Source organism: Gymnoscopelus microlampas, assembly GCF_963454915.1.
Source record: "Gymnoscopelus microlampas genome assembly, chromosome: 21".
Classification (NCBI taxonomy): Eukaryota; Metazoa; Chordata; class Actinopteri; order Myctophiformes; family Myctophidae; genus Gymnoscopelus; species Gymnoscopelus microlampas.
This window is the reverse complement of record NC_139958.1, coordinates 44,836,821-44,855,409: the sequence shown is the minus strand read 5'-3', so window position 1 is coordinate 44,855,409 and position 18,589 is coordinate 44,836,821. Positions and strand designations below refer to the sequence as shown.

Sequence of the window (18,589 nt, the reverse complement as noted above, 5' to 3'; positions counted from 1 at the left end):
ATAATGGGTTTCGTTGCGCGCATACTGGCTGCACGCAGCCAGTATGACGTCGTCTGTTAAGGGGTCTATACAACCCTCGTAGACGTATTTATGATTCTGACGTTTTCAATCTACGAGATAGTGAGGGGGCGCAACCGGTGAAACCCGGAATTACACTAATTGTAAAGAGGAAGTAAACGAGGGTAAAAAAATGGCGTTCGGCCACAGACGGCATTAAAACACTTATTTATTGAAAGATATGGATTATTACATTAAACTACTACCACGTAGAAGTAGTTAACATTTGGGGCTTTGGGGTAAGCACCTTTATTTTCAATTTGTACACGGAGTATCTGAGGGGCATAGTGCAGAAAGTCCATGTCTCCATGGGGCGTGAACCCTACAACTCTCGTAGATTGAAAACGTCAGAATCATAAATACGTCTACAGCTAATGTGGCCCATAGTTTCTTTTGGGCTTGCGTTTTCCCAGACCTGGTTTGCTTGCTTCTCTCGCGTAACCGGGCAACGCTGGTCACACAACAGGACGTGACGTAGGGTCTCTCGGTTGTCGCTCATTTATAACGCATGTCGTCACGGAGACAACACGGATATATTCTGTTCTAGTCAGACATTTAACACTAGTTTATGGGTTAAAACGCAACCTCTGGACGTAAATACATATCAGTGTATGACTGAAGGACACACATAAACACTAGTCTAAGTGGGTTTTTTCCTCCGTCATGTCAGACTTCGACAGCAACCCGTTCGCAGACCCGGCGGACATCAGCAACCCTTTCCAGGTACTTTAGTTACACTGTGTTACTGCGTTACTCTGTTTACAGTGATGGCTGCTAGCAGCCAGTGTCAGGTGGCTCTGCTGTACTGGTTTTCAACCTTTTATTCGCGTCAAGGACCCCCGAATTGACACACACATATTATAGCCCACAGACACCCATTTGAAAAGATATTTTCAAGGACCCCCAGGTTAACATGCATTAGGCTACAGACCCCCATGGCATTTCTATCTCTGGGACCCCAATCTTTGGGCGGTGTAGCCGCCCCTATACGTGGGGTTGGGACATTGACATTTGCTGTACTGTGATTGGCCACCCATTGTACCCCCCCTAACCCTGCACTGTGATTGGCCACCCATTGTACACCCCTAACCCCTACACATTCAATGCAAATCTATACTTTTCTTTAAGTGAGCTTCCTTCACTGTGATGACCACTAGCTGTACTGTGATTGGCTGACTCTATCCAGCACTGTGATTGGCTAGCGAGACACATGATGAAATTAACAACCTATAAATAGGACTATGCACTTAAAAAAACATTTTTTTTAAGTGAGCTTCCATCACTGTGATGACCACTGTGTTGACCACACCGCCCACTTCACACTGGGTGTGATTTTTATTATAAAATCAATGTTAATGTAGCTCTGAGAGTGTACAAATGGAACCAAATGGACCCGTTCCATTTGCACACTCTCAGAGTTACAGACATATAAGGGTCAATTTGGTTGCTAACTATTACTTTGGCTGGGGACCCCCTAGAACCCCGTCAAGGACCACTGTTAGTCCCCGGACCACTGGTTGAAAACCCCTGCTCTACTGTACTGTTAACTGCTGCTGCTGCAAATACCCCATGTTCACATATCATCAGGTTTGAACTGGGGGACACCCCAAATGTACAGATTTTCTCCTGTGGGATAATAAAGGTATCATAAAGGTATCTGTCTTATCTATCTAAGAATCATATTTGAACTGGGAACCCCTCCAAATTTACATACTTCCCCCTGCGGGATAATAAAGGTATCTATCTATCAAATAATCATATTTGAACTGGGGACCCCCCAAAATAATCATATTTGAACAGAGGACCCCCCTAAGTTTACTAATTTTCACCCACTGGATAATAAAGGTATAGATCTATCTATCTATCTATCTATCTATCTATCTATCTATCTATCAAATAATCATAATGGAACTCACAAAATAATCATATTTGAACTGGGGACCCCACAAAAATAGTCATATTTGAAGTGGGGACCCCCCCATCCTGACCACTTGGAATTGTAGGCATTACATTTGGCAGATCTACACGTTCACAATGCCTCGTGTTGCGAAGCATTGTGCGCTTGTAGATCGTCTATTTTCTTTTTTTTTTTAGTCTCTTATATTATTTGACAATGTGGTCATTTTTTTTACCCGTTTTTATAGTAGTTTGTTGATAACTTTTGAAGCAGTAATGGTCTTTTTCTTTGGTATTAAAAGGTCTTAAAAGTAATTGAATTCTGAATTGTCACTTCACTGTCATCTGGGGACCCCTCCAAAATCATGTGGCGACCCCCTGGGGGTCCCAAGCCACAGGTTGAGAACCACTGAGTTAACTGACACTGGGACGTTAGTACCAGAGTCATCTGACTAGTAGTTCCAGTGTTAACTGACTATAGCTGCTGCCTTACCATTGTTAACCGACTAGTTAAATGGGTTGTGTAGTTACCTTGCCATGATGTAACTCCAAAGGTGGACAAGACATCTAAAATAATTGCTCCATTGATTAGAAATTGATCCTTCAAAATATGCTCCTCATTGACTTACATTGTACGGTAAAACGGCTCTCAAAGTCACTCTTTTAGCACATGAACAAACGCAAACAAAGTTGATTCAGACAATATCATATAGAACATCGCCAAACCCAGTAGTTATTTTTTTAAAATATAATAATGTTAACTTCCTGTTGATTTTGCTATTTTTATTACGAAGAAAACCCTGACTGGATCTGCAGATCCGGATCTTCAAATGATAAAATCAGCAGGAAGTTGACATTTTTATTTAAAAATTAAACAGTACTGGGATTGATGATGTTCTATATTGTCTGAATCAACTTTGTTTGTGTTCGTTTACGGGCTAAACAAGTGACTTTGAGAGCTGCTTTACCGTAGAATCCATTACAAGTATCAATTCCTAATCAATGGAGCAATTATTTTTGATTTCTTGTCCACCTTTGGAGTTACACCATGGCAACTTAACTACACAACCCAAACCTCTACCAAAGTGGTTCTCAAACTTTTTTGTCTCAGGTCACCCCTGTAAATAACTTTTTCATCCTTTTTCATAGTAGTTTCCATTACGACAAATTGAAAAGAACTTCATACTTGACATTTAACCACAGCATCCCTATTTTGGGGGGAACATTCACCAAAAATAGCCGATCTACAAGCTCACAACACGTCACGTTGTGACGCGTTGTGAGCTTGTAGATCGGCTATTTTTGGCAAGGAGGTTTGGTGGTCCCTCTTTCTAAGTATAGACTATAGAGGGTTTAAGTGGTTAAACTGAAATGATATTGATGAATTCCAAATATTATAGTATTCTGTATTCTCTATCCTCTATTCTGTGGCACCCCTGGACTTGCGTCACGGCACCCTAGCTCTACCAAAGTGGTCTTTCCATTTAACAGTTAAAACTTTGGCATTCCACTAATGCCAAAGTTAGCTGACTAGTAGTAAAGCTGCTGCATTACTGGTGTTAACTGCGTTGAAGTTGTACCAGTGTTAACTGACTAGTGCCAATGTTAACTGAGTAGTTACCATGGTTAACTATCTATACACTGACTGACTGTATAGATGGTGTAGTGTAGTGTTTGACTTGATGGGTTGAGAGTGCTAAAACTACTGTTGTTCTTGTTTGTAGCTTACCTACCAACACTATATAAATATATATTCTATTATATATATATGCTATATAAATCTCTAATAGCTATTATTTAGAGAGCATCATCTTAGCTGCATGCTGTCACAAGTGGCAAGCGATTCCTCTTAGGCCTGTCGTATGTCTGTGCCGGTGGACAGATGTAGCCGCAGGCATTGTTTATGTTTTGGGGTTTTCTGTTTATACGTAAGTACAGTACGTCTGTCTGTCTGTATGTCCCAGCCTTGTGAACTCCCATCTCTGGACCTTCTTGTGGTCGTTTCATGACATTTGACAAAGACGTTCACTCTTAAGCTACGTCTCAGATCCTTATCTGATTTGTCCTATCTCCTACATCTGAGTGCCGCGCTATGAGCTTGTAGATCTGCTATTTTTGAAAAATCGTGAACATTTCTCCAAATCTTTGAATATATATATGTATATATATATTTTAAAGCGAACAATTTGAACTCACATCTTTGCTTCAATTTTGGGGGTCCTTGACATGAAAAAAGTTTCAGAACCACTGATTATAGCAACATACCTTTTTTTCAAAAAACTGTTAGGATTTAGAAGACATTTGTAGAATCCCCAGAAGCAAAGATTTGAGTTACAAATGTTTGCTTTAAAAAAAATATATATATATATTCAAAGATTTGCACACAATTTCACGGTTTAAAAAAAAAAAATAGCAGATCGACAAGCTCATAGCGCGGCACTCGGTGCCGCGCTATGAGCTTGTATATCTGCTATTTTTGAATAGCCAAAGAAATCGGATGCAACAGTTTTCACTGTTGGACATACAGTTGTAGGGCCGCCGCTACAGCAGAGCCAAGCAGCCAGCGTGTTGACAGCACTGCCATGTCAATTATTCACGATAGCCTCCCTAACATTGTGACTTGTGTTTGTGTGACATATTTCCATGTTTGGTTGGCTTCCATGTTGGCCTTGGAGAGCCTGGGGAGGTTGGGGGGTGACAAATGGAGCTACATGCCCTGATCTGTCTTCAATAGTTGATGCAATCGTATGTTTGAGTCACACAGTGACAGCTGGCGCTTCGGTCTTTGCTGGACGGCTGTCCTGTTGGGATATAATCTCTCCCAAGGCAGCCGCTGTGCATCACATCACATGTAGGCCTGTCACAATTATTGCATGATCATTATTTGTGACAATCGCAACTATTTTGCGTAATAGGCTCTATGCACAGGAGCCATATTATCACTTCCTTCCCAGGTGTTACCAATGATACAAATGAAGGCTCTGTTCCATTTCGTGTAGCACAGTGGTTTCCACGACCCCCATAACTCTGAGAGGGTACAAATGGAACCAAATGTACAAATGTGTGTGACCCCAACTGTAGACCCACTGGTGTAACAGAGTGTTTCCAGTTGGCTAACATGCACAATATCAACACCCTGACTCTGTTTGACCAGAATGGAACAGAGCCTTCATTAGTATCATTGGTAACTCCTGTGAATGTCTTCATAATATGGCTGCTGTGAATAGAGCCTATCGTCATAATCGTTGAAAATGTTTCAGTCGGTAGCGCTGTCGCCTCACAACTAGAAGGTCCTGGGTTCGGTTCCCGCAGGGGACGCTGTGGGCGCTGGGGACATGTTCTCTCCTCTGCGTCATCAGTGCCCATACCCTAGGTGGGGTTGGTGAAAGGGCCTTTCTGTGTGGAGTTTGCATGTTCTCCCCGTGTCCCCGGTAGGTACCTTCACAAAAACATGCAGTAGTCCCCGCCTGATAGAGGGGAAAGGAACTGGTTGGAATAACATGTTCCTTCCACGCGCTACGTCCAACCGGAGAAACTCTCCCCTGTCAGGCGATAAGAAGGTCAGTTGGCTCTCATGCATTGAAGGAGGCATGAGCTCGGCCCTGGCCTCCCTAGGTTGGCAGAGGGAGTGTAGTGCCCAGGATTACATAGACAATTGGCACTGGGTGTAAAAAATGGGGTTACAAAATCGTGGGATAGAAGAAAAAAAAGAAATACCTGGCAATGAATGTGTTAAGTGATTTTGACCATGTCGGTGCAGTGTCACATGGTGCGGTGTTCTGCTGCTGTAGCCCATCTGGCTCAAGTCGTCTTGCACTAGGACACTTTAGGCACCTTTTGGTGCGTGGACTTAAGTGCAATTACACACATACACATCACGACATGCAACGTCATTTGCACATATATATGAAAGGACCGCAATGGAAGTAAGCCGCTGTCTTTTTTGCGTTTTATCCTTTTGATAATGGTGTGACAATGTATGTATTTTTGTCTCCGCCAGAGGTGGAGAGTATGTTTTCGTTCTTGTCCTTCCGTGTGTCCGTCCGTCTCAGCCAAGCTAACATTGGTCGAGCTTCACGTGACAATATGTTGTCACCAATGCTTTTGATTGGCTAGCGAGACGCATGACGAAATAAAATCCTATAAATAGGTGTCACTTCAAAAAATAATTTATATTTTTTGAAGTGTGCTTCCATCAGCCAAGCTAACATTGGTCAAGTGACACGTGACAATATGTAATATAAATAGGATATATGTAATATAAATAGGATATAAGACAGGATTAATCAGGAACAGTACTGGCGGAGACCTGTCCTCCGAGGAGCACATTTTCTAGTCTATTTATGTTTTTGTCAAAATCGAAAAAGTCTTCTGCATACCTCGGTTATATCGAGTGTGTTACTGTTGCCTTTCTATCAGCTTTAATCAGTCCCCCGCTAGAAGCAAAGACTTGAGTTACAAATGTTTGCTTTTTAAATATATATATATATATATATATATATATATATATATATATATATATATATATATATATATATATATATATATATATATATATATTCAAAGATCTGCCAAGATTTTGCAAAAAATAGCAGATCTACAAGCTCATAGATATGAGCTTGTATATCTGCATTTTTTTTTTCATAACCAAAGAAATCTATACAATTGACACAGTCTATGCTTTCCCGGTCCTAATGGATTAACCCATTAAGACCTGGAACGCATCTGTGTCACTTAAGATTTCTTTGGCTATTCAAAAAAAGCAGATATACAATCTCATGGCGCGGCACCGAGTGCCGCGCCATGAGCTTGTAAATCTGCTACTTTTGAAAAATCGTGGAAAAATATTTTTTATATATTTTCTTTTCAAAAAACTGTCAGGATTTAGAAAACATTTTTAAGAATCGTCTCAGGTCTTAATAGGTTAAAGAGAAAGAAACCAAAAGCAGCACAGCAGTTAAGAAAGATGCAGTTACAGGGCAAGAAAAAAAGTACTGCATTTATAGGGTTGGGATCCAGAACCGCATCCAACATTGAGGAACAGCTTCTGGAACCTTTTTTTTTTTAAATCACACTGTCAGTGCTGGTATGTGGACTTCACATTCTGCTACACAATTACAATACCAGTGGTTCTCAAACCTTTTCATTTCAAGGACCCCATACCAAACGGGGTCCATTTGGTTCCATTTGTACACTCTGAGAGTTACAAACGTGTGTCCATTTACCCCCCAAAGTAACCCAGAGGGTCCCTTTAGCCCACTTTGATAACCAGTGAGGTACACGTATATATTATATACTGTACTGTACATAGGAATATATAGGAAACGTTAAAGGGAACCGTTAAGGAATTTTGCATAGTCGTCATAATCATTTCCATTCATACATTTTCAAACATTTTCCAAAAATGGCAGAAATAGCTGATCTACAAGCTCACAACGTGTCACTTCGTGACGCGTTGTAAGCTTGTAGTAAGCTATTTCATATTTTTTTAGCCGCTAGCAGCGCGGCGGCTCTACAAACAGCCTCAGACATCATCATCCGCGACATGTTTTCGCGACACCTATTTGCCTATTGGCTGTCCTGGCTGTCCTTCACTACTTTACAGCCAATGGGGAGACACTACTTTAAAGCCAATGGACGGCCAACGGCCGTCATTCGCAGCACCCGCCTCCCCTCACGCTCTCTTTCTCTCTCTCTCTCTCTCGCTCTCTCTCTCTCACACACACACACATCAGCTCCGGCGAAAACAGCCAATCTACAAGCTCACAACGGCTGCATCCGTGATAGCCTACAGTATAATTATTAAGGCCGGGCCGTTAACGCCGTTACCGGGCTGAGTTAACGGTGAACTCTTATCGTGCGATAAAACAATTTACCGCCGTTAATCTATTCTCAAAGTTGGGTCTGGGAGCCAAAACATTAGCTGATGTAGCTGGGCGAATTACTCTGTGTCTGTGTGTGACTGCAGTGTGTGTGTGTGTGTGTGTGTGTGTGTGTGTGTGTGTGTGTGTGGGGGGGGGGGGGTGCGCACTGCCTCATTCATTTCACTCAGACAGAGAGAGGCTGAGTATGTGTCGGTGCGAGCGTGTTGCTCCACTCGTTAATTCATTTGCTTCAGGTCTGTAAGCCCAGCGAAGCTTATTAAAGTGGTCATTGGACAAAAGCAGAGCCTCCGCTACCGTGTTGATGAACAAACACAGCAGTAGTAGTTGGGCGCTGTTTGGTAATACTTGTTGCTATAGAGCATGCTAATGAGTGCTACATGCTAACAAGTAAACAAACAAATGTATGCTATTAAGCGTGCGGGTGCACACACACACACACACACACACACACACACACACACACACACACACACACACACACACACACACACACACACACACACACACACAGTGTAGGACAGTGGTTCTAAAAGTGGGGTCCGGGGATCCCCAGCTAAATGATGGGTAGTTAGGAACCAAATGGACCCTTATGGGTCTGTAACTCAGAGTGTACAAATCGAACCAAATGGACCCTTATATGGTACAAACCAAATGGACCCTTATGGGTCTGTAAATTCAGTGTCCAAATGGAACCAATTGTTCACAATTTTCAAAGATAGGCCTACTGGAGAAACTTTTCAATAGCAGACTAGATTATTTTTTGGAAACATTTGATGTAGCCTACTCTCAGAGAGTCAATATGGTTTTAGAACAAACAGATCAACATCTCAGGCATTGATGGAATCCATTGAAAGAATCACAGTTGCAATTGGAATATTACGTTACCCCAAAAAAGATTTTGACACTATCTATCACACCATATTAATAAACAAACTGGAGAAAATTGGTATTAGAGGCATTGCAGTAGACTGGATTAAAACAAAGTTATTTGGACAGACGTCAACAGTTTGTGAAGCTGGGCAAATACAGCTCAAATCATTTGGCCGTCTCCCAGGGGTCAGTATTGGGGCCCAAACTTTTTATTCAATTATTCAATATCAATGATATTTGCCAAGTATCTAAGCTGCTGTCACTGGTACTTTTTGCAGTTGACACATATGTTTTTTGGGACTTGTTTTGTACCACAATAGGTAGGCTAGTCCTATACCAGTTATTATTTTAATTTTAATGTTAAGACATTTATGCTTGAATGACAGTGATTAGGCCATAACATGTTACAGCACTATAAAAAAACAAGAAATGACAAAGTCATAATATAGCCGCAAAATGTCATATTGAGGTATGCCATTTTTTGGCAGAGTTCTTCTACATTGCAGTATTGATACTTTCACTTGAGTAGTTGGGGGGGGGGGGGGCACACACACACACACACACACACACACACACACACACACACACACACACACACACACACACACACACACACACACACACACACACACACACACAATACAGCTGCTAATAATATGACTGTCAAATCATACTTATTCTTGTTTTCTTTCTAAAGGACATATATTTTTTCAAAAAAGTTTTTCTTTTTTTTCAAGAAAGAAAGCCTGCCGCTAGCGGCTATATTATGACTTTAGTCATTTCTTGTTTTAAGACGCACTGCAGTGACATTTTCGGTAATTTTATTTTGAAGGTTCAGTCTGAAACGTCGGCTCAACCGACTCTAAACCAATCAGAAGGTCCCACCCCTTCGGCCTATGGGACGTTGGATCTCAATCACTTCAGCCGTGGGCAACACGGCTAGTGTTTGTTTACAAGTGAGAGAGACGGCCAGTGAAGCACGTTTGCTACTACCTGGCTTATTTCTAACCTATAATGTTTTCAGATACATATGTTAGTGTGCAGATGAAGTTTAAAATGAGTAATACACTCATCTTCAATGAGATTCAAAACGGAGTATCTCTGTAATTAAAATCAGCTGTGTTTGAAGAACGTGCAGCTATGGGAATCAAACAGGTGCATGTAATCAAGATTATATTCATGAAGGCTGCGTTATGTCATCACGCAGCACGTTTTCGTTTACAGGAAGTAATTAAGATTGGCTTTTTAGGGACTTTAGATATAAAAATACACAAAAATGTTTTTTTTCCATGTTTTTGGGCATCTATTGTTAGGTATGCCCATGGATATGCTCTAAAAGTGTGAAAAACATATTTTTCATTTCACTACACCTTTAAAGTATGTACAATTAGTTAATAGTCTATGTCAGTAATTTCTTTGTATTTTTTAGGTTATTTGTCATATCTGCCCTGTGCAATTTTTGATTACTAACCTAAAAGCCAGTACAATTTCGATTCATATGTTCCACTGTTCAATGCCATGAACACAGTTAAATCTCTAATCGCAATTATTTGTATGACAATTGTCAACTTAAAATTTGCAATTATGACAATCCTAATGGGACCGCCAAGAGGGGATCGTTAAGGAACCGGAATAATTAAAATCTTTAACCTGTTAAGACCTGAAGAAGCATTTGTGTCATTTTTAGATTTGAGCTAAAAAGCATTATTTTACACTTTGGCTATTCAAAAATAGCAGATCTACAAGCTTGTAGATCTGCTATTTTTTGAAAAATCGAGAAAATGTGTGCCAATTCATATTTTTATATTCTTTTAAAGCGAACATTTTTAACTAAAATCTTTGCTTCTTGGGGTCCCTGTAACTAAATATTTTGAGACAGGGGTCTGCGGCCAAATACATATCATTTTGGGGGTCCTTGACATGAAAAAGGTTTTTCAGAAAACAGTTTAGAAGACATTTGTAAAATCGGCTTCAGGTCTTAAATCTGTATGGATCCCCCAACCCCAGTGATGTTGCTAGGTTTTCAATGTAATGGGTCCTGGGATGCAAGGGTGGTCTTTTAGATGGGTCCCAGGGACATTTTATGGGTCCCCAATTACACGCCCCCCCCCCCCCCCCCCTATCGTTTTCTTTGATCTCCAATCTCCATATCTTCTATGCGTGTGTGACTGTGTACATTATATCCTGATGCAGTGGATCTCAACCTTTTCAGGCAGCGACCCCCCAAAATAATCATATTTTAACTGGGGACCCCCCACCCTGAGGAATTAGGAGTTGAGGCACTTAATTTAGTTTGATTCAGTTCCACAGATACGTATTGTGAAAATAGCAGATCTAGATCAGTGCGACCCGTTCCTGCTTTTCTAGACCGATACCGATATATATACATATATTAAAAAATCATAAATATATTTTTTAAAATCTATATGAATCTTTAGTATTAGCACACCTTATGGTAAGAAATACTAGTAGTGGGCAACAGGTGGATTTAACATACCTTTGACCAATAGAATACATTTAATCATAGAACCTTTTAATCATTATTATTATTTTATTTTGTATTATTTATGAATGTAGAATTTATTTTTACTATTTATTGTGTAGACTGAAAACACTGGCTTACAGTGGAAGTATTGGCAAATAAAGAAATAGGAATTCAAGAAATAATGAAGACAAATACTGACACTGCCTATGAACATTGGCTTGCAGTTGTTGCACATAGTCAACATGCAATAATAATATTAGGCTTGTCATTGAGAAAGGAAAATAAAGTTGTCTTTGAGGAGAAGTGGAACCTTATAAGTCACTTTAAGTTTAGCATGAGGGAGAGGGTCTACCCTCTTCAGGGAATTACTTGTTATGATATCTCTAAGCTACAGAAAACATCCAGTTGCCTATTAAACATACACAAGACACAGACGACAACCGGTTACTTACAGCTGCCATTAATTAGTGCTTTTGATTGCCTTTGTGGTCAAATCAGGGTCAAATGCATAGGCTCAACGAGCCATCGTTAACCTGCTAATGTTACACAGCTGATTGGCAACATTAATCCACCACATCACTCTGTCGGGGATTTTACTTTGGCTGGTCAATTTAAGATGACAACAGCAACAAAGATTAGTAGTAGACCTGTATGTATGATGATCAGTTATTATTCCAGACAGTGGTCTATCCAAGACGTTTTAACACGTTTAAGAGCAGGTCCTCATGCCGTCTCTCTCTCTCTCTCTCTCTCTGTGTGTGTAGCGTAGACTAACAGCGAGGGGCTGTGCTGATGCTGCTGCCACACAACGCTGTTTAACCGAGTTATACTTCTCCAGTACAACGGTGTCTAACCGGAGAGTTATACTTCTCCACCAACGGTGCCTAACCGAGAGAGTCCATGCAGATCACAGCTGACAAATATTATATATTATCGGAGCTATTATTAATGTTATCGGTTTTATCGGGATGACGTCATAATTCCTGATATCAGACCTATAATTATCGGGCCGATACTTATCGTGCACCACAAATTTTACCGCAAATTATTGTTATATTTTTCTCTGTTGGTGGTGACAACTCTAGTGCGTCCCATGGACGCACTAGAGTTGTCATGAATGCGTCCTTTCGCAATATGGTGCGTCAGCGACGCAGGACGCAGGCCTACGAGCATCTCTGCAACCCTCCAATATACAACAACACTATACACCCTCAACAGTGCTAGCAGCTAGCATTAGTGCAGGATAAAAGAAACACAAGAAAACCTGCAGTAAGCATGTCAGATAGTGTCCATACTGTAAGTCATTTCATCATTAGCGTCTTCATCAGCCTCTTTATCAGTATCAGTTTGAAAGCAGTGTGACCAGTGAGTCTGAATATGTTTGGCAGTAATAATAAGGACATTAATTAAAGATTAATCGTGACTCTGAAATATTGATGGCCCTGGTCTGGTGACAAGTAGCAGCCTGTGTGTGTGTGTGTGAGAGAGACTGTGTGTGTCTGCGCGCGACTGTGTGTGTGTGTGTGCGCATGACTGTGTGTGCGCGCGACTGTGTGTGTGTGTGCGCGCGCGCGTGTGTGTGGTGGAGAGAGGCTCCATAACATTAAGAGTAAGCGAGGCAGGAGAAAGGCTGAACAGGCCTGCTCTGGGAGGGATAGCTTGTACGCCTGGAAAACACACTGGCCTTTAATGCTTAGGATCCTCTTGAATGAAACTAGTGCATAACGGAGCACAACCCATGGTAAGGTGACCTTTTTTTAAATGAATTAGCTTTATTGCATAGGCTATAGAATAGAAATAAGTGACATTAGCATGGAGAGGCAAGGATATACAAAGGGCTACACTGAATATTCCAATTTGCCTTATACGGTAGCTCTGTTTTGTGATGTTTTTGTTATTTCTTATTTGCGTCAGTGTTGGAACAGAATATTTGCTAGTAGCCTGATTTTCTTAAAATCAGTGGTGCAGGTGGGGTCTGGGGACCCCCAGGCAAGGCAAGGGCAATTTTATTTGTATAGCACATTTCACCAAGGCAATTCAATGTGCTTTACACAAAATATCAAGCAAAGGAAACACAATAATACGATTTATAAAATGACATTAGGATGCATAAAACAAAATAAGTAAAACATTCATATATACAGTTACAGTGCAGGAGTGAGGAGAACATCTACGAGAAAGAGAATGGCTTTAGTTGTGTTTTAAAAGAAATAAGAGTGGCAGCAGACCTGCAGTTCTTTTTCCCAGATTATGTGGTGCATAATAACTAAATGCTGCTTCCTCACGTTGATTTGTGGTTTTAGGAACAGAAAGCAGACCTTTATCCCAGATGACCTGAGAGATCTGGATGGTTCATGATGTTGTACAAGATCAGAAATGTATTTTGGCCCCTAAACCATTCAAAGCTTTATAGACCAAAAGTAGTATTTTGAAATCAATTCTTTGAAAACACAGGGAGCCAGTGTAAGGATGTATGAACTGCAGTGATATGCTCCACTTTCTTGGTTAACCCATTAAGACCTGAGGCCGATTCTACAAAATGTCTTCTAAATCCGAATTCTGAAAAACATATGTTTTTTTTTATATCAGTGGTGCTCAAACCTTATCATGTCAAGGACCCCCAAAATGATATGCTTTTGCATAGAAGCAAAGATTTGAGTTACAAATGTTCGCTTTAAAACAATGTATATTCAAAGATTTGAACATAATTATTTTCATGATTTTTCAAAAATTGCAGATCTACAAGCTCGTAGCGCGGCACTCGGTGCCACGCTATGAGCTTGTAGATCTGCTATTTTTGAATAGCCAAAGTGTAAAATAATACGTTTTTAGTCCGATTTTTTTAGGGAGACCCAGGCCCGGATTGGCCGTCGGGAGGACCGGGACTATTCCCGGTGGCCTGCCCTCTAGTGGCCTGCCTGGAAAAAAAAAAAAAAAAACATTTTTTTTTTTTTTTTTTTTTTCTTGCATCAAAAAAAAATATCAGGTCAGGCCAGCCATCCACAGCCAGCGCGGCGCTTAAGTGATGCAGCAAAAAAAATCTCTCCTAAGCTCAGGCCAGGCCAACCACAGTCAATTTCAATTCAATGCAGTCAGTGTTGCTTGCAGCTCAGTGCAGCTGCGGGCCTCCCCCCTACCTTTAACCCCAAAAAAGGGCCCCCCAAAAAAATCGTGGCCTGGGTGGGCGTGTATCTCCCGGCCAGATTTGGAGTCCCACTCCGGCCCTGGGGAGACCTGTAAAGACACTGTTAAATAGTCAAGTCTACTGAAGATGAATGCAATGGACATGCTTTTCTAGATCCTGCTGAGACATGAAAGTCCCTTTAACCCGTGTTATATTTTTGAGGTGATAGTAGGCTCACTAGGCTGACTTAGTGATTGTGTTTATGTGGCTGTTTAAATTTAGGTCTGTGCCCATGACTACGGCAAGGTTTTTGTTGGGCGCTGAGTTTGAATCTGTCTGTCTCGAAAAACCCCAGGGGTCCTTGAGGGGGTACCAGGTGGTCCCCATGCAAAATGTGATAATATTTATAGCATCAAAATATAGTATCCATATCTAATAAGCTCACAACTTATTAGAGTCCGACGCGTTGTGAGCTTGTACATCTGCTATTTAAAACAAATCTTAACCTGCCAAGAATTTAGCTATTTTTTTGTAAAATTATTTTTACAAAAAAATATTTCTAAAATTATTCTTTATTTTTTGGGTTTTTCCGTTCGTCACAAAGAACTAGGAGATACCATTTTCCCAAAAGTTGCTGCTCCATTCACTTCAATTTAAAAAAATAAACGGACAAAAAAAATAACATTTTTTCTAAGTACTAGCTTAGAAAAGTCTGGCAGTCTGTGAGGGTAAAAAAAAAACTCTGGCAGTCTTAGTCTTAAATGTTTCTATACTTTTGGAATATTTTTGAAACATTTTTAACAACAGAAAATCAGAAATCTTGTATGGGGAGGTCCCTGACACAAACTATTTTCAGATGTGCGTCCGCGGCCAAATACATATTAATTTGAGGGTTCCTGACATGAAAAGGTTTGAGAGCCACGGTTTAACCCATTAGAACCGGGAAAGCATCATCTGTGTCATTTTTAGATTTGAGCCATATAGCAACATAAGTTATTTTCAGATAACTCTTAGGATTTAGAACATTGGTTTAGAACAGTTGTTCTCCAATAGCAGATCTACAACCTCACAGCGCGTCACTTCGTGCCACGCTGTGAGCTTTTACATCTGCTAGTTTTTGAACATGTTTTTTGCTCTTTTTTTTTACACAAATCTTCTCTTCTGGGGGGGGGGGGGGGTGGGGCAAAACATTTTCAGATGGGGGTCCGTGGCCAAATCAATTTGGGGTTCCTTGGCACGAAAACGTTAGAGAACTACTGATTTAGAAAGCATTTGTAGAATAGGCTCTATTCACAGCAGCCATATTATGAAGACATTCACAGGTGTTACCAATGATACTAATGAAGGCTCTGTTCCATTCTGGTCAAACAGAGTCAGGGTGCTGATATCGTGCATGTTGGCTCACTGGAAACAGTTACACCAGTGGGTCGACAGTTGGGGTCCAGGGACCATCATGGGCTTCCAAATGGCCCCTTGCAGATGTGTAACTATGAGAGTCGGGTCGTGGAAACCACTGTGCTAGACTAAATGGAACAGAGCCTTCATTAGTACCATTGGTAACACCTGGGAAGGACGTGATAATATGGCTGCTGTGCATAGAGCCTATCGGCCTCAGGTCTTAGTTGGTTTAAAATGCTCTTGAACGTGCATAAGGGTTTAGCAGAGCTAGCATGCTAGCTGAAGGTTTTTTTATGAAGCCGGTCTTTATCACAGCATGGTAGCCGAGCACAAACCACTGGCTTCTGATTTCTGTTTCTCTTGTCACGACAACCAGAGACGTTAACCACCCCGCCTGGAACTCATGAGCCAGGGTTATATTTAGACCCGTTGGGGAAGACAATTATTGGAATCATCACCACTTAAAGTCGGTATTGAATTATAGGCTCTGGTACATTTGCAACAAAGACATGCTGACGGTAGAATAGTAACGGCTGGATATCATTTCCTTCACTTGAGGAAATATTCTCTCTCAGTGGAAATAGGCTCTATGCACAGCAGCCATATTATCACTTCCTTCACAGGTGTTACCAATGATACTAATGAACGCTCTGTTCCATTTAGTCTAGCACAGTGGTTTCCACGACCCCCATAACTCTGAGAGTGTACAAATGGAACCAAATGGAGGTTCCATTTGTACACTCTCAGAGTTACACACCTGTAAGGGGCCATTTGGAAGCCCATGAGGGTCCCTGGACCCCAACTGTAGACCCACTGGTGTAACAGAGTGTTTCCAGTGAGCCAACATGCACAAAATCAGCAACCCTGACTCTGTTTGACCAGAATGGAACAGAGCCTTCATTAGTATCATTGGTAACACCTGTGAATGTCTTCGTAATATGGCTGCTGTGAATAGAGCCTATTACTAATGATTTACATATCGTTGCTGTCGGGTGGAAACCTTGTAGGGGGGGGGACCTGTGTTCCAATAGATGCAATGTAGTTATTATTCAGTCACAAGTTCTTGTTAAATACTTTTCGTTGTTTCAATATTTATAAACGGACACACTTGGGCTAAACACTTTCACTTTGAACATTTTCAGCAAACATAGCCAAACTACAAGCTCACAACACGTCGCGCGTGTTGTGAGGTTGTAGAGCTTGTGTGACACTGGAGTATTGACAAAGTAGGTCATTAATCATATTGTCACAAAAAAAGAAAATACATAGAATGTTGATATATGGAGATACAAGGTTTCTGTCCGACAGTGACGATATACAATTATGCATTTCCTTGGAATTTATATTCCGTTTCCTTGACGAGCAGAATGTGATAATATCTTGTCGTCATCGTCACAAAATGGTTTCAGTAACGGTATGTACAAGCAGAACATGTGAACATTTCTGCTAATAAGACATTTCTACTATTCCTTATTCATCACGCTCCTACTGGAATACTAATCAGTTTGATTAAAGGAGAACTTCACCCATTATGAACCTTATGTTCATATAATTGGTCCTCACTAATCATTATAAGATGGAATCATTTACATTTTACTCACTCTGCGTCGTTGTTCTTGCATTAATAATTAAACTAAAAGAAACACTGTTTAAATCTTGTTTGATATTACCAAACCTGCAGAACCATAGGCTTTCTTGGGTTTAAAATCTTCTTAGCAGAACCTTGTATTGAATTTCCTGTGCTTTTTTTTTGCAAACTGCTAATAAAGTATTCAATCAAAAAGGTAACCATTTAAGGCACCAAACTTGCTCATCAAGAGCAGTTAGGGGTTCGGTGTCTTGCTCAAGGACACTTCGGCACTAACCCAGGGTGAGCTGGGGATCGAACCAGGAACCTTTCGATTCCAAGACACCCTCTCTACCTCCTGAACTCACTGCTGTTTGAGCAGTTCTAATTTAAGTTGTCGTCTTTTGTGTTTTATTGTCTTAGGACCCATCAGTGACACAGGTGACACACACTCCCCCCGCAGGCTTGGAGGAGTACAATCCCTTCACAGATGGCAAAGCAGTGAGTACCAACCATAGACTACACACACTTTTCCCTCAATTACGAGTAACTAACGATCATTTGAAAAACTGAGGTGAAAATGGCTGATCTACAAGCTCACACCGCGTCAGGATGCGATGCGTTGTGAGCTTGTAGATCGGCTATTTTCACTATTTGTGTATGCCACTCATGCACAACGAAGTATGTCTCAAGTCTTAAGTGGTTAAAGGTAGGGTAAGTGATTTGCTTTGGTTAAAATAAGTGTTAAATAGCTCTATATTCTGATAGTACTCATTGCTATGGAGTGTTTGTTCACTATTAGGAGTCTCCTTGTCTCTCCACCTCTTTATAAAACAGAAAATGCATTTTCGTTTCATTTCCAATTTTATCCAACCAGGACAGAGAACTCAATCAGGATACAGATTAAACAAGTGAAATTGGAAGTGATGACACTAAGAAATGAGCAGACAAAATTGGAACTGGAACACTTTACAAATTAAGCTTAAAAATGGGTACTTTCTCCTGATTGGCTGAGATTTTGACACCTACCGAAAAATGTATTTTCTGTTTATTAAAGAGCTGGAGAGACAGGGAGACATCTGTTACTGAACAAACACTCTATAGCAATGATTACTATCAGAATATAGTATTTTAACCTTTTAACAAAATACTTTTTGTTTTAACCAAAAAATATCACTTACCCTACCTTTAATCAAAATAATCAATATAGTCGATTATAAATATAAAGAAATCTATTTTTTTTGTTGATTCATTGATTGAAAATGATATTAAAAAAAGCTTATAAATTGTTTGGTTATAACTCGGTT

At 40.5% G+C, this 18,589-nt stretch overlaps 1 protein-coding gene across 4 annotated transcripts in view; it reads left to right on the top strand.

Moving 5' to 3' along the window:
- Positions 1-575: 575 nt before the first annotated feature.
- The window catches only part of LOC311037002 (secretory carrier-associated membrane protein 1-like), a 302,700-nt gene continuing 284,686 nt past the window's right edge, over positions 576-18,589 (top strand). For all 4 annotated transcript variants that reach the window (XR_014599909.1, XR_014599910.1, XR_014599911.1 and 1 more), the window contains exons 1-2: positions 576-780; positions 17,706-17,783. Coding sequence is in view for 1 of the 4 variants with exons in the window: in XM_084046033.1 (XP_083902159.1) it covers positions 721-780; positions 17,706-17,783 (138 nt within the window). In the remaining 3 variants the exon portion in view is untranslated. The remainder of the gene's footprint in view (positions 781-17,705; positions 17,784-18,589) is intronic.